The 27,500-nt window shown below is 42.7% G+C and overlaps 2 protein-coding genes across 2 annotated transcripts in view; both read left to right on the plus strand.

The window, feature by feature from the left end:
• The window catches only part of LOC310795183 (suppressor of tumorigenicity 14 protein homolog), a 40,557-nt gene extending 33,534 nt beyond the window's left edge, over positions 1-7,023 (plus strand). The window contains exons 17-19 of the mRNA XM_083657236.1: positions 1,118-1,386; positions 4,642-4,784; positions 6,722-7,023. Coding sequence (XP_083513362.1) covers positions 1,118-1,386; positions 4,642-4,784; positions 6,722-6,883 — 574 coding nt within the window. The 3' untranslated portion in view covers positions 6,884-7,023. The remainder of the gene's footprint in view (positions 1-1,117; positions 1,387-4,641; positions 4,785-6,721) is intronic.
• Positions 7,024-16,905: 9,882 nt separating this feature from the next.
• LOC310794996 (NLR family CARD domain-containing protein 3-like) overlaps positions 16,906-27,500 on the plus strand; it is a gene marked incomplete at its 5' end in the record, with an annotated part of 33,433 nt that continues 22,838 nt past the window's right edge. The window contains one exon of the mRNA XM_083657019.1: positions 16,906-17,126. Within this exon, the coding sequence (XP_083513145.1) occupies positions 16,906-17,126 (221 nt within the window). The remainder of the gene's footprint in view (positions 17,127-27,500) is intronic.

A 27,500-nucleotide genomic window follows, 5' to 3' on the forward strand; every position in this document is an offset into this window, starting at 1 on the left:
TATCTCAGGAACGCCTTCACGGAATTCCGTCACATTTGGCCCAAATGTCCACTTGGACTCAAGGATGAACTGATTACATTTTGGTGGTCAAAGGTCAAGGTCACTGTACCCTCACAAACGCCATTTTTAAGCTTGTTAACGCAACATCTCAGTAACGCCTTGACGGAATTTCTTCACATTTGGCTCAAACGTCAAAGTCTGGACAGACATGGATGTAGACTGCTCACTTGTTGGAGGAGACATATATCCTTGGTGTGGTCGTTCTAGTTTATATATCATCAGATCTGCACAGAAATGTCCACATAGCACACGTTAGCATCAGAACTGGTTACAAGGTCTGAAATTGTTTAGTCAGGGTTCAACTTTTTTCTAAATTCTTAAATGAAGTTATTCAGTAAGCAGTTCATGCAACCCAGATTATGGCCGGTGTTAAGTCCCGTTCCAGCATCCTGTTTCAACAGGAAATGGATCAAATCAAGGAAGTAAAGATGTAGTTTTTAAGGTATTTAAAGATAAACTAAACGCCAAACGTGTGTGTGTGTGTGTGTGTGTGTGTGTGTGGGGGGGGGGTGGTGGAGGTCTATGAAGGAGTTCCAAGCGTTGATTAATTATTATTATTTCATTATTCATTCTTATTTAATTTACAAGAAGTTAACACAATTAAAAAATGTAGAAGAATGACTGTTTTGATCATAGTTCCACTGTCATCTCTCTACCTACAATACAAATAGTCATGGAACTCCCCTGCAGTTATCTAGCCGCTATTTGTTTAACAAACTCTGAAGTGAAAGTTCTGTGACAAAACTATATGACGTATCCGTGCACATTTTTAAGAGCTTTCCTCGTGGGTATACGCGCATCACGTAGACTAACACCACTGGGTGTCAGGTGATCTGGGTGTAGTGTTCAGTTACTCTTATAATGTTTTAGTATTAACAATCTTTTTTTATCATTTGATTCATGCCAATTCATATCCAAAGTTGTTTGGTGGATTACAATATCCTGGGATGAATTTTCCAGTGTTAGAAGTCAACAGCTCTCTCCGCCTCTCTTCGGTTTATCTTACTGTCTCTGCCTCTGCACTCGTGACCTCTGACCCCTGAGTTTGTGCCGACAGGTATTCTCAGGCGAGCCAATGGGAGGCCTTGCTGGGCCTGCACACCCAGAGCCAGAGCAGCCAGTCGGTGAGGCGGGGGGTGAAGCGGATCGTGACCTACCCGGGGTACGACCCCGCGAGCTACGACCACGACCTGGCCCTCATGGAGCTGGACTCAGACGTGACGCTCGGCCAGAACATCTGGCCGATCTGTCTTCCTGCCCCCACTCACAGCTTCTCTGCAGGCACTGACGCCTGGATCACCGGCTGGGGAGCCACCAGAGAGGATGGTGGGTTAACAACTACAAACATCTACCAACCAGCAGTCCCTTAAAGCAGGGGTGGGCAATTCTTTTTCATGGGGGGCCACATGAGAAACCCAGATTGTTGCCGGGGGCCGAACAAATATTGTCATGCCATAACCCATGGATGGGTAACTTTGATGATAGAGAGGGCCACAAAAAATGTCCTCGCTACCAGGTTTTGCTGAGGGCCGAACGGCGCCAGTGCGAAAGATTTGGTGCATTTGAAGCCAGGTTTAGAGGAATAACTCATTTTAAATTAACAGTTGTGATGTCATTATTCAGTCTTAACCACCAATATTTTATCCTTTTCTCACTCACTCCTATGTCACCACCTGCTCTCAGGGCTTGAAATTAACTTTTTTAACCACCTGCCAATATGGCTGCTAGATTTTAAAGTTACCAGCCAATTAGAATTTCCACTAGCTGAAATGTTTTTCTTGAAATAAATGAGAATATGAGTGGGTTAATTTAAGCATAAGTATCAGTAAGTGTCCCGGGATGATCAAAGCCTGTGTTGAGGGTCACACGAACAAAAATGCAGTCTTGAAGCTAAATAAATCCAAGATCAATGAGTTATTTGAGTTATTTAAATTTCTACTTCAATGTAGCCTTTTAGTCATAAAGATTATTGAAAGATATTCCATATTCCAGACTGAAATGCTATAACAGAAGTGGAGTATTGGCCAGAATATGACATGAACATTTGGACACTTATTCAGCGGGTATCTTGCATGTTGCGTTCAGGTGCACTGTGTGTGTAAGAAAAAAAAAAAAAAAATTTTTTTTTTTGCAATTCCATCGCAGGCCACAAAGGGGGCGCCGTATTTTGCCCATGTGTGCCTTTAAGCAACACAGAAGGTGGAGGTTCTAACATGCTAACCTTTCCTCCCAGGTTCTGTAGCGGCCATCTTGCAGAAGGCGGAGGTTCTAACATGCTAACCTTTCCTCCCAGGTTCTGTAGAGGCTATCTTGCAGAAGGCGGATGTTCTAATGTGCTAACCTTTCCTCCCAGGTTCTGTAGTGGCCATCTTGCAGAACGCAGAGGTTCTAACATGCTAACCTTTCCTCCCAGGTTCTGTAGCGGCCATCTTGCAGAAGGCGGAGGTTCTAACATGCTAACCTTTCCTCCCAGGTTCTGTAGAGGCCATCTTGCAGAACGCAGAGGTTCTAACATGCTAACCTTTCCTCCCAGGTTCTGTAGCAGCCATCTTGCAGAAGGCGGAGGTTCTAACATGCTAACCTTTCCTCCCAGGTTCTGTAGTGGCCATCTTGCAGAAGGCGGAGGTTCTAACATGCTAACCTTTCCTCATAGGTTCTGTAGCAGCCATCTTGCAGAAGCTGGAGGTTCTAACATGCTAACCTTTCCTCCCAGGTTATGTAGCGGCCATCTTGCAGAAGGTGGAGGTTCTAACATGCTAACCTTTCCTCCCAGGTTATGTAGCGGCCATCTTGCAGAAGGTGGAGGTTCTAACATGCTAACCTTTCCTCCCAGGTTCTGTAGCGGCCATCTTGCAGAAGCTGGAGGTTCTAACATGCTAACCTTTCCTCCCAGGTTATGTAGCGGCCATCTTGCAGAAGGTGGAGGTTCTAACATGCTAACCTTTCCTCCCAGGTTCTGTAGCGGCCATCTTGCAGAAGGTGGAGGTTCTAACATGCTAACCTTTCCTCCCAGGTTCTGTATCGGCCATCTTGCAGAAGGTGGAGGTTCTAACATGCTAACCTTTCCTCCCAGGTTCTGTAGTGGCCATCTTGCAGAACGCAGAGGTTCTAACATGCTAACCTTTCCTCCCAGGTTCTGTAGCGGCCATCTTGCAAAAGGTGAAGGTTCTAACCTGCTAACCTTTCCTCCCAGGTTCTGTAGCAGCCATCTTGCAGAAGGTGGAGGTTCTAACATGCTAACCTTTCCTCCCAGGTTCTGTAGCAGCCATCTTGCAGAAGGTGGAGGTTCTAACATGCTAACCTAGTCTCACGTTGTCAGACCCAACATCTTACATCAGCACGCTTCTAGCGATGGAGGGTCTGAATCACAAGTCAAACTTCCGGGTTCTGCCTGGAAGGAAGCCTGTGGCCAAATCTGATTGGCTGGACTGTTACAGATGCTGTCCGTGGTTGGTTAATTAATATGTCTGTCTCTTTTTTTTGATTTGGCGTTAACCACTTTTCAAAAGTTGTCTTCCAGACGTAGATGTATTGTATCTACGACCGGCTGCTGCAAGACTAATGCTAACCTTTCCTCCCAGGTTCTTTAGCAGCCATCTTGCAGAAGGCGGAGGTCCGCATCATCAACAGCATGGCCTGTAACAGCACAACAGTGAGACTAATGCTAACCTTTCCTCCCAGGTTCTTTAGCGGCCATCTTGCAGAAGGCAGAGGTCCGCATCATCAACAGCATGGCCTGTAACAGCACAACAGTGAGACTAATGCTAACCTTTCCTCCCAGGTTCTTTAGCGGCCATCTTGCAGAAGGCGGAGGTCCGCATCATCAACAGCATGGCCTGTAACAGCACAACAGTGAGACTAATGCTAACCTTTCCTCCCAGGTTCTTTAGCGGCCATCTTGCAGAAGGCAGAGGTCCGCATCATCAACAGCATGGCATGTAACAGCACAACAGTGAGACTAATGCTAACCTTTCCTCCCAGGTTCTTTAGCGGCCATCTTGCAGAAGGCAGAGGTCCGCATCATCAACAGCATGGCCTGTAACAGCACAACAGTGAGACTAATGCTAACCTTTCCTCCCAGGTTCTTTAGCGGCCATCTTGCAGAAGGCGGAGGTCCGCATCATCAACAGCATGGCCTGTAACAGCACAACAGTGAGACTAATGCTAACCTTTCCTCCCAGGTTCTTTAGCGGCCATCTTGCAGAAGGCAGAGGTCCGCATCATCAACAGCATGGCCTGTAACAGCACAACAGTGAGACTAATGCTAACCTTTCCTCCCAGGTTCTTTAGCGGCCATCTTGCAGAAGGCGGAGGTCCGCATCATCAACAGCATGGCCTGTAACAGCACAACAGTGAGACTAATGCTAACCTTTCCTCCCAGGTTCTTTAGCGGCCATCTTGCAGAAGGCGGAGGTCCGCATCATCAACAGCATGGCCTGTAACACCACAACAGTGAGACTAATGCTAACCTTTCCTCCCAGGTTCTTTAGCGGCCATCTTGCAGAAGGCGGAGGTCCGCATCATCAACAGCATGGCCTGTAACAGCACAACAGTGAGACTAATGCTAACCTTTCCTCCCAGGTTCTTTAGCGGCCACCTTGCAGAAGGCAGAGGTCCGCATCATCAACAGCATCACCTGTAACAGCACAACAGTGATGAACGGACAGATCACAGACAATATGCTGTGTGCCGGATTCCTGAAGGGAGGAGTGGATTCCTGCCAGGTGACCACAACCACACACACACACACACACACACACACACACACACACACACACACAACCACACACCAAACCAGCAGGACTGATAACTGTGAACTGTTTACCAGAGGTGGGGACTTGAGTCACAGTGTTGATTGCTTCAGACTTGACTTGATGCATGAAGAGAAGACTTGGACTTGACTTGATGCATGAAGAGAAGACTTGAGACTTGTCTTGATCCATGAAGAGAAGACTTGAGACTTGACTTGATGCATGAAGAGAAGACTTGAGACTTGACTTGATGCATGAAGAGAAGACTTGATACTTGACTTGATGCATGCAGAGAAGACTTGAGACTTGACTTGATGCATGAAGAGAAGACTTGAGACTTGACTTGATGCATGAAGAGAAGACTTGAGACTTGACTTGATGCATGAAGAGAAGACTTGAGACTTGACTTGATGCATGAAGAGAAGACTTGAGACTTGACTTGATGCATGAAGAGAAGACTTGAGACTTGACTTGATGCATGAAGAGAATACTTGAGACTTGACTTGATGCATGAAGAGAAGACTTGAGACTTGACTTGATGCATGAAGAGAAGACTTGAGACTTGACTTGATGCATGAAGAGAAGACTTGAGACTTGACTTGATGCATGAAGAGAAGACTTGAGACTTGACTTGATGCATGAAGAGAATACTTGAGACTTGACTTGATGCATGAAGAGAAGACTTGAGACTTGACTTGATGCATGAAGAGAATACTTGAGACTTGACTTGATGCATGAAGAGAAGACTTGAGACTTGACTTGATGCATGAAGAGAATACTTGAGACTTGACTTGATGCATGAAGAGAAGACTTGAGACTTGACTTGATGCATGAAGAGAATACTTGAGACTTGACTTGATGCATGAAGAGAAGACTTGAGACTTGACTTGATGCATGAAGAGAAGACTTGAGACTTGACTTGATGCATGAAGAGAAGACTTGAGACTTGACTTGATGCATGAAGAGAATACTTGAGACTTGACTTGATGCATGAAGAGAAGACTTGAGACTTGACTTGATGCATGAAGAGAAGACTTGAGACTTGACTTGATGCATGATGCATGACTTGGGTTCTGCTGACTTGGGACTTGACTCTGACTTGTACTTTGATGACTTGAAAAGGTTTCTAAAGACTTGACTTGAGATGTTGTGTTTGTGTAAATGACTTAGATTGAATGGGATGCATTTAAATTCTGTTTTCCAAATTCGTTAGGAATTATTTAATTTATTGATGATTGATTGAAACTGATGATAGAAATCAAACTCATGATGCTCTGACCACGTTTTTATCCTGTTAAAACCATATTGCATTGAAAAGATATTTAGTTTTCTTTAAGGTCCATCAGATGGACCAATGGTAATTTGAGGATTTTGCATTATTGGGGTACAAGGGTTAAGATATTAAGTTGATACTGGAGTCTTGATTTGTTCTGACTTTGCCAGCTGTTCTACATTTAGACTTGAGACTTAGGGCTTTTCACACTGCATTCTCTTAGCCTGGGGCTAACTTATCTCTGGGCTAACTTAGCCCCTTTTCACACAAACACATTTGTTAACCCAGGTTAACCTAAATCTAGAGCTATATTTACACTGCAGTTCTACTAGCCATGGGTCAGTGGCCGTTGGAACACTTGACTAATGTTTACATTATAGCAACTGCCCACAGCCGTCCAGTTTAGCTTGGCCCCGTTTCACACTGACAATTTTAGCCCCGTGTTTAGCCGAAAAGCTAACTCTGCTCCAGAGCAGGGGCTAAAGTCGGGGTTAGCCCACTTTAGGGTTTTTCACACTGCATTGTCTTAGCCCGGGGCTATCTTAGCCCTGGGCTAAGACAGTTCTTTGGTCATCTACTTTTAGACACGGTCACTCCTCTGCTGTGTACTGATCCTGTCTGGTCTGCCATCTCTCAGGGGGACTCGGGCGGGCCGCTGTCTGTCACCAGGCCCAGTGGGCGGGTGTTCCTGGCGGGCGTGGTCAGCTGGGGCGAGGGCTGCGCACGCAGGAATAAACCAGGCATCTACACCCGCATCACCAGATACACCCGCTGGATCAAGGACAAGACCGGAGTCTAGCACCACCTACAGACCAGCTAGATCTACCACAGAGTCACACCCTCTTCCAGGTTCAGCAGACCCACCAATGTATTTCATCCACCTTTCATTTCTCCATAGAGGTTTTGACCAACCAAGCGAGTCAGCTATATTTAGAATCAGGAGAGACCATAGAACATTTCACTCGGACAAAGAGAGATTTTTTTTGCCCAACTGAACTGTTAAATGAACTGATTCTAAATATAGCTGACTCGCTTGGTTTGACCAAATAAAACTATTTTTATACGCATTTTACAAAACATCTATGGAAAAATGAAAGGCGGAGGATGCCTTGGTGTGTACGCTGAACCCAGAAGAGGGCGTCACTTTGGCTCTGTATTCATGAACATATTTCTGACTGGAGGCAGGCCTACAGGATGATGCGGGCTGTGATTGGTTCTTCTCTCAGGTGTGTCAGGTGTGTTGTCAGAGCACAACATCATGATGATCATAATATGTATAGCGGGATGGGGAAGTGATACATATCCACTGATACGTTTACAAATCACGCGCTAATGTCTGCAAACAGAGGGGACGAGAAAGAAGAGGAAAAATTAGAAAACACAACGAAATCTAAAAATCTAGACCAGTGATTGTCAACCTTTTTCATGTGAAGGACCCCTAATCCAGTCCACCTCAGAGCCACAGACCCAGTTTGATAAGATGTTGTGTCCCAGACCTAAATCACAGAATATTTGATCATGAGCTTGTCGAAAACTCCATGAGTGTATCGTAGGTAGAGACACATAACAGACAAACTATGATCAAAACACTCATTCTTTTACATTCTCTAATTGTGTTCATTTCTTTTAAATGTGAAGTTAAAATCATGTTGAAGTTTAACAATTGGGCAGTTTCCTGGGGACCCCCTGAGGTCCTGGACCCCCTGTGGAGAACCACTGATCTAGAGGATCCTGTCTGTCAAAGTGTGATCATGATTTATTATTTACTATCCATATTTAATATTCATTCATTTTTATTTTTTTAGCCTTTTTTTATTAATAGATTTTATGTTTTTTTAAATGACGGCTGTCGCAGGTTTTGAATGTTCTTAAAGCTGCATTCAGTGATGTTTATGTGTTAAAATAAGTGTGAAATGGCTCTATATTCTGACAGCAATCACTGAAATAGAGTGTTTGGTCAGTAACTTGGAACGCCCAAACCCCAGCTATCCTCTATTTTGGCGTTGAGCTCCCACTATCCAATCAGAGAAATGTTGACATCTTCTGGGAAATGGAAGGTCAGATCACGATGCCTATAAAGGACTATGTATTTTTTCACCCAGAATCCAACGCCTCCATCCATGAGTCTCTACGAGTCACAGTTGCGGAGATACTTCCGCCCTGCCTGCAGGGCTACAGGAGAGAGATAGAGGACAGCGGGGGGTTGGGGGTTCCAAGTTACTGAGCAAACACTCTATTTCAGTGATTGCTGTCAGAATATAGAGCCATTTAACACTTATATTTTAACAAAAAAACATCGCTGAATGCAGCTTTAACGCTCTTGTACATAACAATCATAAATATTCTCAGGGCGAGGGGAAATTTCTAAATGTTCCTTGATGCGTTTACATATCCTGCTCTTTCAGATTACAAACGGAACTACAAATGTCCTAAAGATGAATGTCTACTCTCTCGTACCTGTGCGCTCTTTGGCAGAGCTAATGAGCTGCAGGTGTAGCAGCTTTTAGTTCATATCTTCCTGCAGCAGAACTCCAGTCACTCTGTGATGACAGTCAAGTCGCCTCTCTTGGCCCTGTACACTCTTTGACAGAGCTGATAGAAAGCAGCTGAACCGCTTTGCTAAATCAACATCACACCTCAGGAGGTTGTTAAAACCTCCATATTACCGGGGTTTTCTGGGATTCAGACAGATCCAGCAACAGTTCAACCCCCGAAAAAAGAACGAATACATATTTTCCCTCTTCTACTTAACCATCTACATCTAGATGGTTTTGGTGTGAGTTGCTTTTGTGGGTTTTGGAGATAGATACCTGTAGTACTACTTAAAGCAATGGTTCTCAAATGTTTTTCAGACAAGGACCCCTTACAAGATAGAAAATATACCGGGGAACCCCTCATTCTGATTTGTGATTTTGGGCTAAGCTTAATTGTTTCCACTGTTTGCTGAACACAAACTTCACAGTTTCATACACTTTTGTCAACCACAGACCTGATTTCATGCATTTACCGAAATCCCCAACAAAAATACCATTGCCTTCTACATGTACGAACCGGAGGTGCTACAGTTACTTCCAGACTCATTCCCGTGGTGCTCTAGAGTCTATAGCACTACAGGTAAGGAAAAATATCTATATTTGATATTGGGGTGAACTGTCCCTTTAATTCTGAGTTCACTTTCTTATTGCAAAGCATATGAAGTAGTTTGAAGGAGTCCAAGTTCTCACAGTTCGAGGCTCAGGAGAAGTTAGAAGCTTCACAGTTAGAAGCTTCAGTCCTGCTTTCAAACATGAAGGAACGGGTAAAGTAGCAAACCACCAGAAAAACGTGAAGCACGTCACAAGAGGAGCACAGGAAGCGACGGTTCTGCAAGCATCATTACAAATCTAGAAATGACCTTAAAAAGTCAAACGTGACAGAGAGATACGTTTCCCTGAAGACATTTAGAGTTCAGGCATCCGCTGCACTCGATTCAATCAAGCTTTACTTAATATTAACAACAACTTGGATCGCTATCAGAGACACACAACAAAAATAAAAATCTGATCTAGACTTTTAAATTAGATCCTTATAATAAACAAATATATATATATATTTTTTACATTTAATCCATAATCAGTGTACAATCAGATCTTATGACCAATCACCAATGTTAAATATGAGCAGTTCTGCACTTCCAAAATGGTTTTGTTACATTTCTTGTCCTTGTAAGTCTTTGTACCATTTGCTTTGCATTCTTTGTGTTTTGGAGAGATATTTCTGTGGAATGTATTTATGTGTACAGTCTTTCCTCACTCATCTTATCTACTATAGTGTTTGTGGATTATTTGGTTTTTGGTTCAATTTTTCGTGGTTGTTTCTAATGCAGGCTGCAGCAGGGCTAAAAACATTATTCAGATCATCAGGACATTGTGACTGTGTGTGAGGGAACACTGGTAAAATTATACTCATATTTTTTTATTTTACTTTTTTCTGTCTTGGTGTTAATTTCTTTGTTGTGACACCAAACCACTTGAAGGAATCCAGAAGAAATAATGTATCAGAATCAGAATCACTTTTATTGCCACAATATGCAAGTTACATACGAGGAATTTGTCTTAGTGTCTGTATGCAGCGTAGCGGTCACATCAATATACAGAGATAAGAAGTAGGAAGATAACTAAAGACAATCACAAAGTTGCAAGTGCAATCAAATCGAGTAAATATATACAATATGTACATGAGTGGTGAAGTGTTCTGTGGATGATAAATATGAATTTACGTTGGATTTACATGAGATATGTATGTTTGTTGCAGCAGTTTTGCATTGTGTTGTGGCTGTAAGCCTGGAATCTTCTAGTTTAGTTCAGTTCAGTGGACAATTTGTGAAACAGTAAAAACACCAAAGTTCCACTTAGTTTTAACATTGGTGTTATTTGACTTGACTGCCATGAAAACCAGATTATAGAAAACTCTACTTTGTTAGTTTAGATTTGTATTGATCGAAGAGAACACAGCGTAGGGATGCCATTCAGGAGAGATAGTTCCTGTTTGGGAGACTGGATCTACTTTTATTTTGAAAGACATTTATAATTTTAGTGTAAACCAAGACTAGAACTGCAGAATGACGACGGGCCCAGGAGGCTTTGTCATCTTAAAGTAGATCTGTTGTTGAATCTGTTCAATGTTTCCATCCAAATGAATGGGAAGTAAAAATGTGAATGCAAACTGCAGCTTCATCTGGTCTTGGTGAGATCAGATTCTGGTTTTCATGGCGATCAGGTGATAAATAACCCCCAAAACTTACAGTACATCTCAACATAAAAAGGTGAAGACTTATGACCTGAGCTCTCTGGCTCGGATCGACTAACATACAATACAGAAAAACAGTGTGAGAATCGATGTCTCACATACCACAAAGTATTCCTTTACTGAGATTGAACAGATAGTCATGACAGATCTAAAACTGGATGAACTGCTGACAAACTCATTTTAATCAATGCTTGTAATGCAAATGATTTTATGAAGGTGAATTGATCAAGAAATAAGATTTCCTCTCAAAAAGCTGTGTTTGTCTTTTATGGTTTGTGGACACAAATAAACAAGGAGTCACACACACGCACACACACACGCACACGCACACACACACACACACACACACACACACACACACACACACACAGACAGACAGGCTCTGTGTTCTTTAAATTATTTTGTTCAAAGCAGCAGGCAGCCTATTGGCTGAATGAGACTGGATGGAATCTGGGTCCACCTCCTGCTTTTGGTTGTTGGACAAAGTACTACAGAGGGCGTTCAGGTGATGTAGTTCCATCGCCCCCTGGTGGCCATGTTGGAGGTCTTCAGCTCTTGGGCAACGGTTGACTGAGTTTCTAAATGTACAACTTGCTCATCTCAAATTTGAATTTCTTACTGATTTTGTGTTTAAATGTCAGATTGTTATCTAACCTGTGTGTGTGTGTGCGTGTGTGTGTGTGTGCGTGCGTGCGAGAGAGAGATATATCTTGTACACTCAACTATCATCTCAGGAGCTGTCTTTAGTCAGCAGTGTGAGTGTTTCTCTCCCTCCTAACTCTATCAGACAAGATACATGATGGAATTAATTAAACCTAAACCATAACCTGTAGAGTAGAAGGTGTGGGTGTGGGTCAGTGTCGATATTCTTACCCTAACCTTAACCAATCATCACTCCTCATGCCTAAAGCCCACCCAATCAGAGGCAGAGCAGGGCGGGTCTTTCCAAGAAATGCCATAGAAGTGCTGCTATCCATAATAACGCTTCTCCAGGTACAGACAAATAACATCCACGTTCTGCCCTCTTACCTGCAGACTGTTGTTAATGATTAATCTCTCACTCTCTGTTTCTAGGACACACACACACACACACACACACACACACACACACACACACACACACACACACACACACACACACACACACACACACACACACACACACACACACACACACACACACACACACACACACACACACACACACACACACACACACACACACACACACACACACACACACACACACACACAGTAGCAGTTTGAAATCGAACCCCAGTCCTCAGATTGGAAGGCAAGCACTTCACCCATCTTATTGCACATTCTCAGGAAGAAGTTGCGGCGACCAATCAAATGAGTTTGGGGCGTGGTCATCCCGGCCCATAAATGCTGGTCCTGGAACGATAGCAACACAGTGATATCAGGACGTGTGTATGGGTTCAGTCTTTCAGCAGGTTATCATCAACATGAGAAGGTATCGTATCAAACTCGTTTCATAACAGTTGAAGGTGTGTTTGGTTCTTCAGCCTGTGAACGTTTCTGTTGATTGGTGGAACTCTGATGACCTCTTTGTGTGTGTGTGTGTGTGTGTGTGCAGGTTCTACCCAATTTGAGTTTTTTTATTGCCAATGTATTTTTTTCCTTTAATGTGTTGTATAGGCTACAGTGTCAGTGTTGTATAGTTTAACTTTTCAGTGTATTTAAATGTAATGTTTTAATGCTGGCAATTATATTTGTACCCTCCTCCAGTAAGGACCACATTTGAAATAAGCATAATAGCTTTCTGGTGTTATGCTTGACAGTTTTAAAATTGTACATGGGCTCCAATTGTGTATCTCTTTTTATATTGTCGAATACAATCAATCAATCAATCAATCAACCAATCAATGAAATGTGTGCTCCACCAGTAGCCTATACTTTGGAGCAAATCTCTGAAGTCTCTCGTGATGCAAGACTGCTCTACTCTGAGAGCACAGGACAGGCCTATTCCTTGTGAGTTGTTTGAAGTGCGTTAAAGCTCTTCCTTCAACACGTTGTGACAGTTTGTCAACACATCAGTGTTTGGGAGTATCACTGTTAACGTGCTCAACGTGTTGAACATGTTGACATGTTTTTCAATGTTTTTGTCTCTGTTTAGAAATCTGCTATTTGTTTAGCTTACGATGGTTTCTTTTATTTCCTTCTACTGTGAACAGCTTATGATGGGAGAGGACTCTGTACAGGCCCTCTCTCAGTGGGTGGGCGTCCATTCTCTCCCAGCACTATACCCACTGTTCTTTGTATCTTGCAGGTTGTTTGCGTTTTCTGCTTAAATGCCAAATAAACTAAACAGTTTAACCCAGACAGGAAGGCTCTCTAGTTCACTGACGCATCATGAAACTACTTATCTCGCACAGATTGGACTTTGATCCTTATGTAATTTTATATGGCTGTTTGTTCATGTTCAGCTCCAGTGGAGCTGCTCAGCTGCCAACAGATCAGACTGTGGTTGTACTGGTCAGCTTCCAGGTATGAATGTGTGTATGAATGTGAACAGGGCGCTCCTGAAAAAGAGAGAGAGCATTGCTCTCAGTGAGACTCCCACTTTATAAATAAAGGTAAACAACAACAACATGCACGTATTGAATGAGCACGTGTGGTTCTGGAGAAGTCCTCAGCAGTACTATCTCAAGAACCGTCTGTCCAATCCACTTTGCACTTTGTGGGTGTATTGCTGTGGAGAGACCCAAGGACGTGCAGTGTCAGATTTGGTGCAACTTGGACACATGACACGTGCAAATATTATTCGTATACCTGCTATATTAATATTATTGATTTATTATTAATACTATTGACCATCTTTTCTTTTTACCCTGAAAATAAATGTTTGAAATCGATGCATGACAACATTATCGTTGCACTAAGAGCCGAGCAGCGGCCTGAAACAGAAGAAATGCGGGCATGTGTAATGCATGTATTTATGTCCTGTAAATAGCTTATCTTCTAACATGCAGCAACTCGTATCGTTATTATATCATAGGGACAGTGATGTATTTACCTTGTTGCAGCAGGCCTGTCTGTCTGCTGTCCATCATAAAAGCTCCTGTTCCTCTGCTCCTCCCTTTGTAATCCACATTATGATATATCTCAAATAAATGCGGGAGGCCATCGAATTAAAATGCATCGTCCATATTCTCAAAATCAGATAAATATTAGTGGTGTCTAGCATGCTATGGGCTTAGCTACCACGGCGGCTTCATCCACTGCTCTGAGGCTGAGCTGCTGGCCCTCTCCCCTGTGATACGGGCCTGGCACCATGAGGGGGCTTGTGGGGACTTTGCCCCCTCACGGCCATTTTCAAAATTGCCCCCTCACAATTTGTAACTGCCCCCTCAGTCACTCTGGAGCCGGGCCTGCTGTGATAAACCTGGTAAAGCTATGCAACTCTCACGAGACTTGAGCGAGACTTTGTTTCACAGTCCACGGATGAGGAATACACAGCCATGGAGGCAGACAGAGGTAAATACAGCCGGCCAGACTTCTGCCTGTATGATATAATAATGAAATGAGCTGCTGTGTGACAGAAAATAAGCTCTTTACAGGACGTAAATGCACGTGTTACACATGCCCCACGTTTATGTTCCAGGACGTGGCTGGGCTTGTTAATTGCGTTGTGGTGGATGGATTTGGAAAATTTATTTTCAGGATGAGTTAAAAATCATTAAAAAAAAAAAGCTGAAAATAAGGTCCAGGTTTTATTATCCCTTAACTCATTGAGTGCCAGCCACTTTTGGAAAACTGATGCTCCCAGTGCCAGCCCTTTCAGAGCGTTTTCAGTGATTTCTCGAGGCCCACAGAATATTGTGTGATATTATTATGTAAACACCGAACACGCCCAAAGAACGATGAGACTCTCTTCTATCATCAGCAAAAAAAAGTTTATTGATATCATTTTCCGTTCTTTAGTTATCAGCCGGAGAAGATAGGTTGATTTCAGCAAAAACAGACATTTCAAATTAGAAGCTGAGATAATGAGCTTTTTGTGAAATGAAGCATTTCAAGCACATCACTGACTCTGAAGCTAATATTTTCTGATGTAGTGACACCTCAAAAATAATTTCCTTCAATAAAAGAGCGAAAACAAAGGAATTTTGATGGCAAAATAATATTTTTTAGCTGCAACCAGCAGCGCTGGCCTTCTTGCTGGTCTTGATTTACTGCTGGTGGGCATCAGATATTCTAGCTTGTGTTTTGCCAATCTGTCCATCGAGCCTGCTGTCTGGGTCGGTACGTGTTGTATGGTGCCCTGCGTGCCCCACCCCCCTCACCCCTCCTCCGTGGGAGTGTCTCTGGTGGCTCTCTGCTGCGTTTGCTCTGCACTGAAAAGTGCGCTACGCCCAGCTTTTTCACAGCGTTCTGCCATTTGGCTCCCAGCGCTTCCAGCTGAGAATAATGTAACTTTTCAGAAAGACGCTGGTGTCGGCAAGTAATCATGTGGAGGGGCTATCGCAGCGGAGACGGAGGGGCTCAATTGTGGCAGCAGATTGGCTGCTGTTCACAGGCACAGCTAACGTTATGCTTCATGCATATCGATGCATACCGATGCGGTTTCCGTTTCCCCATGACTTCTTCTGTGTTTTTTCCTCAGCTTTCTCTAATCTGGAGAGCACTGTCGCCACCTAATGGGTCCGTAAAATAGCTTATACACATTCGACATCCACCATATTTTTACAGGAGATGGATCAGGCTTTGATCCACGTCCCACCGTCAAAAAACGCAATTGACGTCGTTCGACGTCATTGGCACTCTACGTTAGTATTTGATTTGACGCCGATCAACGTCATTGGCACTCAATGAGTTAATAAACTTAGTGGCGGGCAAACAGCGCTCTATACATTAGTGGAGAGAATGGGTAATGCATTTGCTGGGGACCCAAGGAAGTCCAGTGTGGACTGTGAAGTTGTTTGGAAGAACAGTTCTTGAGAACCCCGTCCGGACATATTGAATGGGTACGAGTGGGTCTCAAGAAAGCTGCAAGCAACAAATAGCCTGTTCAGGGACAGGCAGGTTGTGAACGGGCTCTACTGAAAAATTATACACTCAAGAGACGCAGGAACGGACAGACAAGTCATCACTTCTCTTTTACTTGCGGCTTATGTCAAGCCGCAAGGCAAAACATTTGAAGAGTTCATTTGCAAAAACAGGTATCTCCGTTTGGATTTATCATTTTATTTTATATATTGATGTATTTATACTGTAATTCACCTCAATAATATTCTCTATGTGCACTCCAGGGAGTATCAAACAGATAATGTTTTCTATGTGCACTCCAGGGAGTATCAAACAGATGTTGTTTGTTCATTTTAAGAATGGCGTTTACCTGTTTTTGCAAATTAACTCTTCATTTTTTAACACAACACAGTGACATAAGTAAGGCCTTTCTAACACCAGGTATTTCAAACGGCAAATGTAGGCCTAAAGCTTTCATAAAGTGGGCAGAGGTTGCATCGCTATTATGTTATTATGTGATAAAGAGTAAATTCATAGATTCTAACTTTAACCACCTGTTTGTTTCCTTACCAGCCTTGTCTCTGAAGCCATGCTGATCAGTTTGTTGCACTGAGTTGCCTGGTTGACAGTCAGAGGCATCATGGCGGACCTGCCCATTGCCCCGCGCCACCTCATCACCGTCCAGGGGGAGCGCTACATTCTGGTGGAGAAAACTAACAAGGACTGGTGGAAGGTGAGGAAGGAGGAGGAGACCAAAGCCTTCTATGTCAAACCTCAGGACGTCAGAGAGGTCCACAGCACCTCCAGGTAAAGACAAGACACATTTTAACAGTGTTTGTTGTTTTGCACATGTGAAGGGTGGGGGTAATTGTTTCTGGGCCCCTGGTTTACTACGGGGCCCCTGGTTCACTACTGGGACCCTGGTTCACTACTGGGCCCCTGGTTCACGACTGGGCCCCTGGTTCACTACAGGGCCCCTGGTTCACTACTGGGCCCCTGGTTCACGACTGGGCCCCTGGTTCACTATGAGGCTCCTGGTTCACTATGAGGCCCCTGGTTCACTATGAGGCCCCTGGTTCACTACTGGGCCCCTGGTTCACTACTGGGCCCCTGGTTCACTACTGGGCCCCTGGTTCACTACTGGGCCCCTGGTTCACTACGGGGCCCCTGGTTCCCTACTGGGCTCCTGGTTCACTACTGGGCTCCTGCTTCACTACTGGGCTCCTGGTTCACTACTGGGCACATTCCAGGCTCAGCTCCAGTGGGTGCTGCAGTTATCTGATTTATATCATGAAGTGAACTTTGTGGCACACCTGCCACGGGCTGGTAAACAACAAAACTAGTAGATTAGGAGGTTACATTTGATTTCACCATCTGATAGACGCATCATAAAACTAAACTTCAGATTGGACGTTGATGTTTGGACTTTGATCCTTATGTCATTTTATATGGCTGTTTGTTCATGTTTAATCTGGTCAAAATGAGATTGAAGTTATCAGATCATCTTTCCATGCAGCTACTTCACATTTCAATAAAAGCAGGAGTGATGAAACCCTCATAGACCTTGAATGTTTCTAGCCTACTTCTTTAAAGGCATATTTCATTTTTCCTCACAGATGGCAAAAGTTCATATTCTGAGGAGATTATACGTTGTGGATGCTGGAGAATTTTGGTGCTTTATACCAGTTTTGCTCATAGAGGGACTGGATGGGCTCACAGTCCTGCTTTCCTATATTTTTGATCGATGATTGTATTTCCGTGTCACACACCAAAGGGTGCGTATGGGCTTATGCAATCTGGGTACCCATCAGCTAAGCAAAAAACAACAACAACAAAAATGTCTCTAACCTCTGGGGGCAGCGTCGTTTCATGTTTCATGTAATAATCCCACAACGATCACGGCTTTAACAAGTGTCACAGGCTGTGTAAACAGTGTAAAGTGGGCTCTAAGCGTCAGGGGCAGTTGCCCCCCCAGATTTTGAAAATAAATAAATAAAAATAATTTAGGGGGACCAAATTTTAAGGGGGACAAAATGTCCCCATGTTCCCCTGCTTCCGGCGCCCCTGGCGGCACCATGGCGGCACACACACAAAAGAGTTGTAGTTCCAATCGACAGCTCTTCATGTGTGGTACACCGCTCTGATGCGGTCGTGACGTAAAACGCGTCAGAGCGGTGTACTAAAAATGTGAATGATAAGGGAGTACAGCCAAGAGGGTTTAGTGAGGGGAGGTAAAGGCTGCCCATCTAATCATAATACTGACATTGTAATGATACAAATCTGGTTGAAAATCCGTAAAGCCGTCAGTAATACTCATGTCAAAGACATGTTAGGGTTAATACTCCTGTCAAAGACATGTTAGAGTTAATACTCCTGTCAAAGACATGTTAGGGTTAATACTCCTGTCAAAGACATGTTAGGGTTAATACTCCTGTCAAAGACATGTTAGAGTTAATACTCCTGTCAAAGACATGTTAGGGTTAATACTCCTGTCAAAGACATGTTAGGGTTAATACTCCTGTCAAAGACATGTTAGAGTTAATACTCCTGTCAAAGACATGTTAGAGTTAATACTCCTGTCAAAGACATGTTAGGGTTAATACTCCTGTCAAAGACATGTTAGGGTTAATACTCCTGTCAAATACATGTTAGAGTTAATACTCCTGTCAAAGACATGTTAGGGTTAATACTCCTGTCAAAGACATGTTAGGGTTAATACTCCTGTCAAAGACATGTTCGAGTTAATACTCCTGGCAAAGACATGTTAGAGTTAATACTCCTGTCAAAGACATGTTAGGGTTAATACTCCTGTCAAATACATGTTAGAGTTAATACTCCTGTCAAAGACATGTTAGGGTTAATACTCCTGTCAAAGACATGTTAGAGTTAATACTCCTGTCAAAGACATGTTAGGGTTAATACTCCTGTCAAATACATGTTAGAGTTAATACTCCTGTCAAAGACATGTTAGGGTTAATACTCCTGTCAAAGACATGTTAGATACTCCTGTCAAAGACATGTTAGGGTTAATACTCCTGTCAAAGACATGTTAGGGTTAATACTCCTGTCAAAGACATGTTAGGGTTAATACTCCTGTCAAAGACATGTTAGAGTTAATACTCCTGTCAAAGACATGTTAGAGTTAATACTCCTGTCAAAGACATGTTAGGGTTAATACTCCTGTCAAAGACATGTTAGGGTTAATACTCCTGTCAAATACATGTTAGAGTTAATACTCCTGTCAAAGACATGTTAGGGTTAATACTCCTGTCAAAGACATGTTAGGGTTAATACTCCTGTCAAAGACATGTTCGAGTTAATACTCCTGTCAAAGACATGTTAGAGTTAATACTCCTGTCAAAGACATGTTAGGGTTAATACTCCTGTCAAATACATGTTAGAGTTAATACTCCTGTCAAAGACATGTTAGGGTTAATACTCCTGTCAAAGACATGTTAGAGTTAATACTCCTGTCAAAGACATGTTAGGGTTAATACTCCTGTCAAATACATGTTAGAGTTAATACTCCTGTCAAAGACATGTTAGGGTTAATACTCCTGTCAAAGACATGTTAGATACTCCTGTCAAAGACATGTTAGGGTTAATACTCTTGTCAAAGACATGTTAGGGTTAATACTTCTGTCAAAGACATGTTAGAGTTAATACTCCTGTCAAAGACATGTTAGAGTTAATACTCCTGTCAAAGACATGTTAGGGTTAATACTCCTGTCAAAGACATGTTAGATACTCCTGTCAAAGACATGTTAGGGTTAATACTCCTGTCAAAGACATGTTAGGGTTAATACTCCTGTCAAAGACATGTTAGAGTTAATACTCCTGTCAAAGACATGTTAGGGTTAATACTCCTGTCAAAGACATGTTAGAGTTAATACTCCTGTCAAAGACATGTTAGAGTTAATACTCCTGTCAAAGACATGTTGGGGTTAATACTAGGGGTGTCACGATACACTCAGTTCACGATACGATACGTATCACGATACTGGGTTCACGATAACGATACGATACGATTTTAACAATATTTTTTTAAACTTGAATAATGACAATATATGACTGGAAAAGTAGTATTTTATTTGAAATGCACAAATACAAAACATGCTGTTGTGGGAAATTGTTATTACAATAACAACTAGAAAAAACATGAGATTGGAGATAAGGCTTATCTTGAAATAGAATGAGTTACACCGTCACTTAGATTTACTTTGAACTAAAAGGTTTCTCAGCAGTATAAATTCTCATTATGCATCTTCAGTTTTTCTTCAAACTCAAACAACAAGACTTTTCTTAGTCTATTTTTTATGCATCTTCAATTTTTCCTGTCAAGTAAACAGTTTTGCCAGAAACTCAATTGAATGGTTTCTCTCCTGTATAACTTCTCATGTGTCTCTTCAGAGACTTGTTCAACTGAACTACTTTCCACATATTGAACTTCAACAAACAAAGACGTTTCTTTGTCTATTTTTGGAAAAAAAAAAAAAAAAAAAAAAAAAAATTTTTTTTTTTTTTTTCACGATATGAGATTTCATCTCAACGATACATATCGTGACGTTTTACTATCGCGAAATTTCGTGGGACGATATATTGTGACACCCCTAGTTAATACTCATGTCAAAGACATGTTAGAGTTAATACTCCTGTCAAAGACATGTTAGGGTTAATACTCCTGTCAAAGACATGTTAGAGTTAATACTCCTGTCAAAGACATGTTAGGGTTAATACTCCTGCGTTAACATGGCAGTATGTACGCAATGGCTTGGCTCTCCCTGGAGTGACTTTGTTGATTTTGTTGTTCAACTGTTCAATGACAATAAAGGCATCCTTCTTCTTCTATCAGCTGTCTTATCCAAACAGCCCAGCTGACCTGCATCACCAACCACATGGACCCTTTTCACAGCAACCGTTTTGAAGTGGTAGAGCAGGAAGTAAAGCAGGTGTAACCAATACCATTAATAATGGTTCCACTTCCATTCCATTTATGTGTTCCAGTGCCAGCACTCTCATTAATTGTATTGGTTATACCTGCTTTACCAACTCAAAATGGTTGCTGTGAAAAAGGCCTATCATTGAGGCTGTTTGTAATGTGCCTGTTCTCTGCTTATTATTGTGCTCTGCTGCAGTTGAGTTGAGCCATGTTCATCTAAACATCTCAGCTCTCATCTGCTCACAGGAAGCTTCTGCAGCTCTTTCTGAATCATCTCTGTCTTTATGATGGTTTCATGTTATTAAATGATATGTGTCTGCTGTGCCTTGGGGGGTTTGTTCTGCTCAGGATCCAGCAGAAGAAACCAGACTCTCCTCAACCCAGCAATGTGTCTCTGAAGAGCGACCACTCAATTGGTCGATTGATTGAATTTAAAGATGGACACCATTCTTCTGAAAAGCAGTAAGTTGTTCCAGCATTACAATGTTACTGTGTCATGTGTTTAATTTATGATTCATGCAGAGAAGGTCTGCTGAGCATGCATGCTCTTTTTCAGCATGCCTCTTCTTCACATACAGTAATATATTTACCTGGGAATTATGTTATTTTATACGGCTGTTCATGTTTATTCAGGTCAAGACATCTATTTTTCAAATGATATTAAGATGTGATCATCTTTCCATCCAGCTCCTTCACACTTCAATAAAAGCAGGAGTTATGAAATATATGCTGCTTAAGCTGTGGATACACTAGACAACTATTGCTCTCTCATTTTAGATAGGATTCAAATTGGGCAGAGTCTGTCCTGGTCTGGTCTGCAGATTTGTTCTGGACCAGCGGTTTTCAAAGTGTTAATAAAGGGGCGTGACACATCTTCAGGGGAGGCGTGGCCTGATGGGGGAAAATCAGAGAGAAGAAAATGTGCAGCCAACTTGGCCATGCTGCACAATGGCTGCACAGCCTCCACAGTGTGAATCAGCCGGGGGGCGGAGCTCCCTCAGTCTGGCTGGGCTGCCTGTTGAGGCCACTGACATAAAAATATGGACAGAGCTATCCGATTGATTTGAAGTGGTGGCCGTCGCCATCTTAATTTTTCATCAGCAGCTCAGGTGACATGGGGGTTTCCCAGAGCCGCAGCTCCGCCTGCTATTGGTCCGTGATCGGCAAGCTGTGCTATCACTGGACAGGCGACCTGTCAATCACCCCCTTTTCTATTATCTATTTTACTCCCATCGGGTGAGTTATATAAGAAATGACCCCTTATAGTTGTTATGAAAAGGTGAAATTAGCTATATAGACCTAAACCGTGTTAAGGCAAAGGCTGTAAAGATGCTTAAAAGTGGGGCATTTTAACATGGGGGTGAACGGGAACGAGGCGACTTCTGAGCCCTGCCTCAAGTGGCCATTCGAGTAATTACAGCACAGTCCATAGGGGTCCATCCGTCTGTCCGTGCTGTCCTGCCTGGCTGCAGCACAGTCCATAGGGGTTGATCAGGAGCTGCGTGCTGACTCCAAATCCATGTCTCTCAACTTGCAATGTGCAAACCTTCAGTCAAAACCCATGCTGCGTAATATAGTCCATGGGCCAGACCAGATATCGGTACCATCTGGGTGGGCAAAACTTTACCTATACTAAATTGTTTATAGGGTCAATATAAGTAAATTAATATATGATAGCCTTTCCACAGGAGTAGCTTTTCATATTTATTGGACATTTTCTTATTTTCCCCTATTTAGTCCATGGGCCAAACACAAAAATTGCACATATCGGTACCACTCAAGTGGACAAATTCTAATCATGATTTTTGAACAGGTATATATCCATAGATGATATTTTAGTATGATAGACTTTGCAGAATGGCAGCTTTGTCACAGTTATCGGGTCATGAAGTTAACCAGCCCCTACAATAAATTTGATTCTAGGTGCTGATGCATAACCTATTTTAGGCTCAGGACCTTTAACCATGTTCTATGATAACATGTTTGACTACATTTGAAAGGGTAGCTTCTTAGCTTTCATTTTAAGCTCAGTTATGAGTCTGTCTGACAAAGAAAGAGGTCACATGGGCTCTTCAAAGTGTCAGTGACATTCATTTTTCCACAGTTTTCGCCTAAATTATAGTCTTTATTTCAGCACTGTGGCATCTAGGAACATCACAGACACAGACAACAAACACTGGAATACTCATAGGACTATAAGGATTCAGAAAAGGTATAATGTACCCATACTATCCCATCGTGAGGGGTGAATTTGGCCCTTTGAATTTGGTAGAAGAATGCCTTCTCGAGGGAAATGGGCCAGTACCCAAAATGTAAGATATCGGTACCATCCGGGTGGACAAATTCTACTTGTGATTTTTTTAAATTCCTATTCATCCCTAGATTATCTTTTTATATGATATACCTTGATGACCATGGTAGCTTATTAGTGCTTAACCACCCCTCTTAAATTATGGACTTATGGGAATTATGGGAAATCATCTTTCTTTCATTATATCCTCTCCCTGGGGTGTCTGGACTACTGACTGTTAATATGACATGTCTAGATATAGGCATGCTATCCTATCATACTATACATACTATACTAGATAGATATACTATACTTAATTGTCTACTAAATTGGCACATTTCTCAGTCAAAAAGAGAGTAAATTGGCACGCTTTTCAGTCAATTTTTTTTTAATTTGTGTTACGGTATATGTACAGCTACATTCAAAATGTTTCCAGTCTTTCAACACAATATTAGGACAATCTACCCTTCCTGAGACCATGTCATCCACGAGGGCAACACCATCATCGTCATTCACATCTGAGTCTGTCAGCTGTGCAGCAAGCTCTTCTTCACTGTGTTGGTTGGCACATGTTTGTAGTTTGCACAGGTTTGCGCATTTCAGACTATTATTGAGACATGTGCACTCTGGTGGTTTGCACGACCTCACACACTTGCAGGAGAGCAACTGCAAGATGGCACCTGGTGCTGGGGAACCGTGCATCCACTGGATTTCAAGCTGCCCCTCATCATCTGTGGTCCACCCATGGTCCTTAAAGTACAGTCCATTGTTGATATCATGGAAAACTCCTTTGTGAATCCACTCAGTCCAGACCAATATGAGTTTGTCAGCTTGTCAACTGCAACTGTTGCCCCGCCAGATATAGCCAACCTGCATGATTCCAGCCACAACATCCAGCAGTGGAGGAAACTGCTCTACAGCACTGCCAGCAAAGCCAGTCTGATCAAATTCTTGTTTGAGGAATGGAAAGGACCCAAACACAGATAGAAACTACAAGACAAGGCCTTATATGTTACCTGTGAAGTAGTCTGCTTCAAAATCAACAAGAACCAATGGGAGGAGGTAACACAGCTCAAATCCTCTCAGGAAGAAGCTAACACCTGCATGCTAATGCATGCTCTCCATGTACTGTAGCAGAGTCTGGCTTCAAGGCAGTGATCATCATGGCAGACACAGATGTCCTGCTACTGACTCTGGGTTGGAGCAAGGACATCCCATGCCCAATGTACCAGAAATGTGGAACACAGAACAAGACAATGTTCCAGGACATCACCAAACTATGCAAATCACGCAGGGATAGTATTGCTGGCGCCTTGATTGGCATGCACACGTTCACTGGCTGCAACACTGTCAGCGCATTTGCAGGACAAGGAAAAGTGGGCACCCTGAACAGACAGGACATATCAAGAAGCCTTCCTTGAGCTCGGCCGTGCTTGGGATGTCTCTAATGAGCTCTTCAAGAAGCTGCTGGAAAGCATGTGCCACATGTATATGTACCCTCTACACACATTACAGATGTCAACCTCCTCGCATACCAACTTTTCTGCACCAGACGTGGGGAGGTCGAGTCCAGCCAGCTTCCACCATTTGAGGATTGGCTATTAATGCATTCCATTCATGCAAACGATCAGACTGCAATCTCTAGACAGTCTCTTCAAACCCAGCCATCTGTACCAAGCCCCAAGGACCATGGGTGGACCACAGACGATGAGGGGCAGCTTAAAATCCAGTGGATGTGCGGTTCCCCAGCACCAGACCGTTTTGCAGTTGCTCTCCTGCAAGTGTGTGAGGTTGTGCAAACCACCAGAGTGCACTGGTCTCAATAATGGTCTGAAGTGCACAAACCTGTGCAAACTACAAAAATGTGCCAACCAGCACACTCAGATGTGAATGACGATGATGGTGTTGCCCTCGTGGGTGGCATGGTGTCTCAGGAAGGGTAGATTGTCCTAATATTGTCCTGAAAGACTGGAAACATTTTGAATGTAGCTGTTCATATAATGTAACACAAATAAAACTATTTTTGACTGAGAAATGTGCCAATTTAGTAGACAAGCATAGTATATATATCTAGTATAGTATAGTATAGTATAGTATAGTATAGTATGTACAATACTATGTATGTACTCTGACACATCATTGAAGTGTTTTTCCAGGTGAGTTTGCCCAGGTGAGACATGAGTTCAGTTATTTTATAGCCCCTTATCACACAAGCACGTCTCAAATCCTTTTACAGCATCATCACTACATCGCTACAGAATAGATTTCAATGTTCTCCTGTTTGTATTTAAAGCACTCAACAACCAGCCCCCCTCCTACATCTCAGACCTTCTATCCCCCTACTCCAACACTAGAGCCCTCAGGTCAGCCGATCAGAGGCTCCTGACAGTCCGGAGGTTCAACCTCAAGCTTAGGGGGGGCCGTGCCTTTGCTGCCGCAGCCCCTGTCCTGTGGAACAGCATCATCACCTCTATCAGCCTCGCCCCCTCGATAGAGGCCTTCAAATCTAACCTGAAAACCCACTTCTACCTGCTAGCATTAACTGATTCTAGATGATTCATGCCTTGGTTTCCCTATGTGTCCCGATGATTGCTGACCAGATGTTGCCTGATGTTTTTTTGTGTATCTCTACCCTATGTACAGCACTTTGGTTGACATGAGTCATGTTTAAATGTGCTCTATAATTGATTGATTGATTGATTGATTGATCACAGTCATATACTAAATCATATACATAGGCACATCATACTGTATACATAATTCAGATTTAGATCATTTCACCACACTGCACCAACACACCACATTTTTAGACTGACTTGAGACCAGCTGGTCATCAGCGTGTTGCATTTTGAAGGCCAGTGTTTTCCAGCTGATATAAGTCTGCTAAATGATGCAACTTGTGTTGAGAGTTTTGAGAAAATGTGCTTTAGACTTTAGAATGATATGTGAGTGAGAGCAATGGAACTGTGCTTAGAGTTGATCAGTTTGGAGTCATGCTTTTGATACAACTTTTCAGAATTGTGTGTGTGTGTGTGTGTGTGTGTGTGTGTGTGTGTGTGTGTGTGTGTGTGTGTGTGTGTGTGTGTGTGTGTGTGTGTGTGTGTGTGTGTGTGTGTGTGTGTGTGTGTGTGTGTGTGTGTGTGTGAATCAGAGCAGGAAGTCTCTTTAGTTCACTGGAGGTCACATGTCACCATCTGATCCACATCAGAACATTCTACACTTTAGACTTTGATCCTTATGTCATGTTATATGACTGTTTGTTCATCTTTCTTCAGGCAAGGCAGCACAGCTTTATAGCACAGTCATACACTGGGACAAGTCAAAGTGCTTTTAATAGTCATAAAAATTCAGGTAAAAGATTAACAGACGAGATATAAAATACTTCAAAAGGCAGGTCACATGATCTTTCCATCAAGTTACTTCACATTTCAATAGAAGCAGTGATGAAATCCATGTTGCTTATTATTATGCACTTCACTGTTTTCTACTACAACACATACTTTTAAAGGTGTATTCCACTAAAACACTACTACTGCTGCTGCTTTAAAGGCACATTTCACTTAAATAAACCTTTTTCTCACAGATAGCCAAACATCAGTCTGAGAAGAGGATATGTTGGGGGCTTGAGAATTGTGTGCTCTTCCTTTATGACAACTTGCTCATAGATGGACTGAATGGACTTCTGTCATATAGAGCAGCACAGGAATGAGTCTGGATTCCAGAAGTAGCATGTTGGAGCTGGGGATCGGGAAGGGGGGGGGGTGTCAATGAATGGTTGCTTCATGTTAATGATAAGCTTCCTATCAACAGGACATCTTGTCCTCTGGCAGTGAGTCATACTAACTGATATCAAAGGTTGTCTTTATAGTTGTTGACACCCGCTCTTTACAGACAGTTGACATCATATAACGGGCAATGAGCTGTATCTTATGGACAATTGCCATCTTCATAAGTGTACCTATAATACCCTATGTCTCCAGTGGGGGGAGGGAGGGGGGGTCAGGACCCATCTTGGCCATTTCCACCACTGGTTTGAACTACTTTTTCCTGCGTAGCTTGTAGTTTCCTAAACTACATATTTCTCCGAGGGTTTCAACTACTTCCATGGTGAGTAGAGTACTTGGTGGCTTCATAAGCTATGCTTTCAAAGTAGCTTCCCCAACACTGTCGATTAGTCAAAAAATCATCATCAGATTAATCTATAATGAATCATAAAGGTTGCAGCCCCTCTCAGCATTGGTTACGTGTCCCACATTGTCCCACACAAACATACTCTTTGTCCCACATTTGATTTGTTGAGATCTGGTCACCCTATGTGTCATGCTGTTGTTCCAAATATATAGACTTTTAATGTTAAACACCACAAAATAATTGTGACTAGCACTACCACTACTAGGTGTAGTGTAGAGT

This window comes from Poromitra crassiceps (assembly GCF_964638095.1).
Source record: "Poromitra crassiceps genome assembly, chromosome: 20".
Taxonomy (NCBI): domain Eukaryota; kingdom Metazoa; phylum Chordata; class Actinopteri; order Beryciformes; family Melamphaidae; genus Poromitra; species Poromitra crassiceps.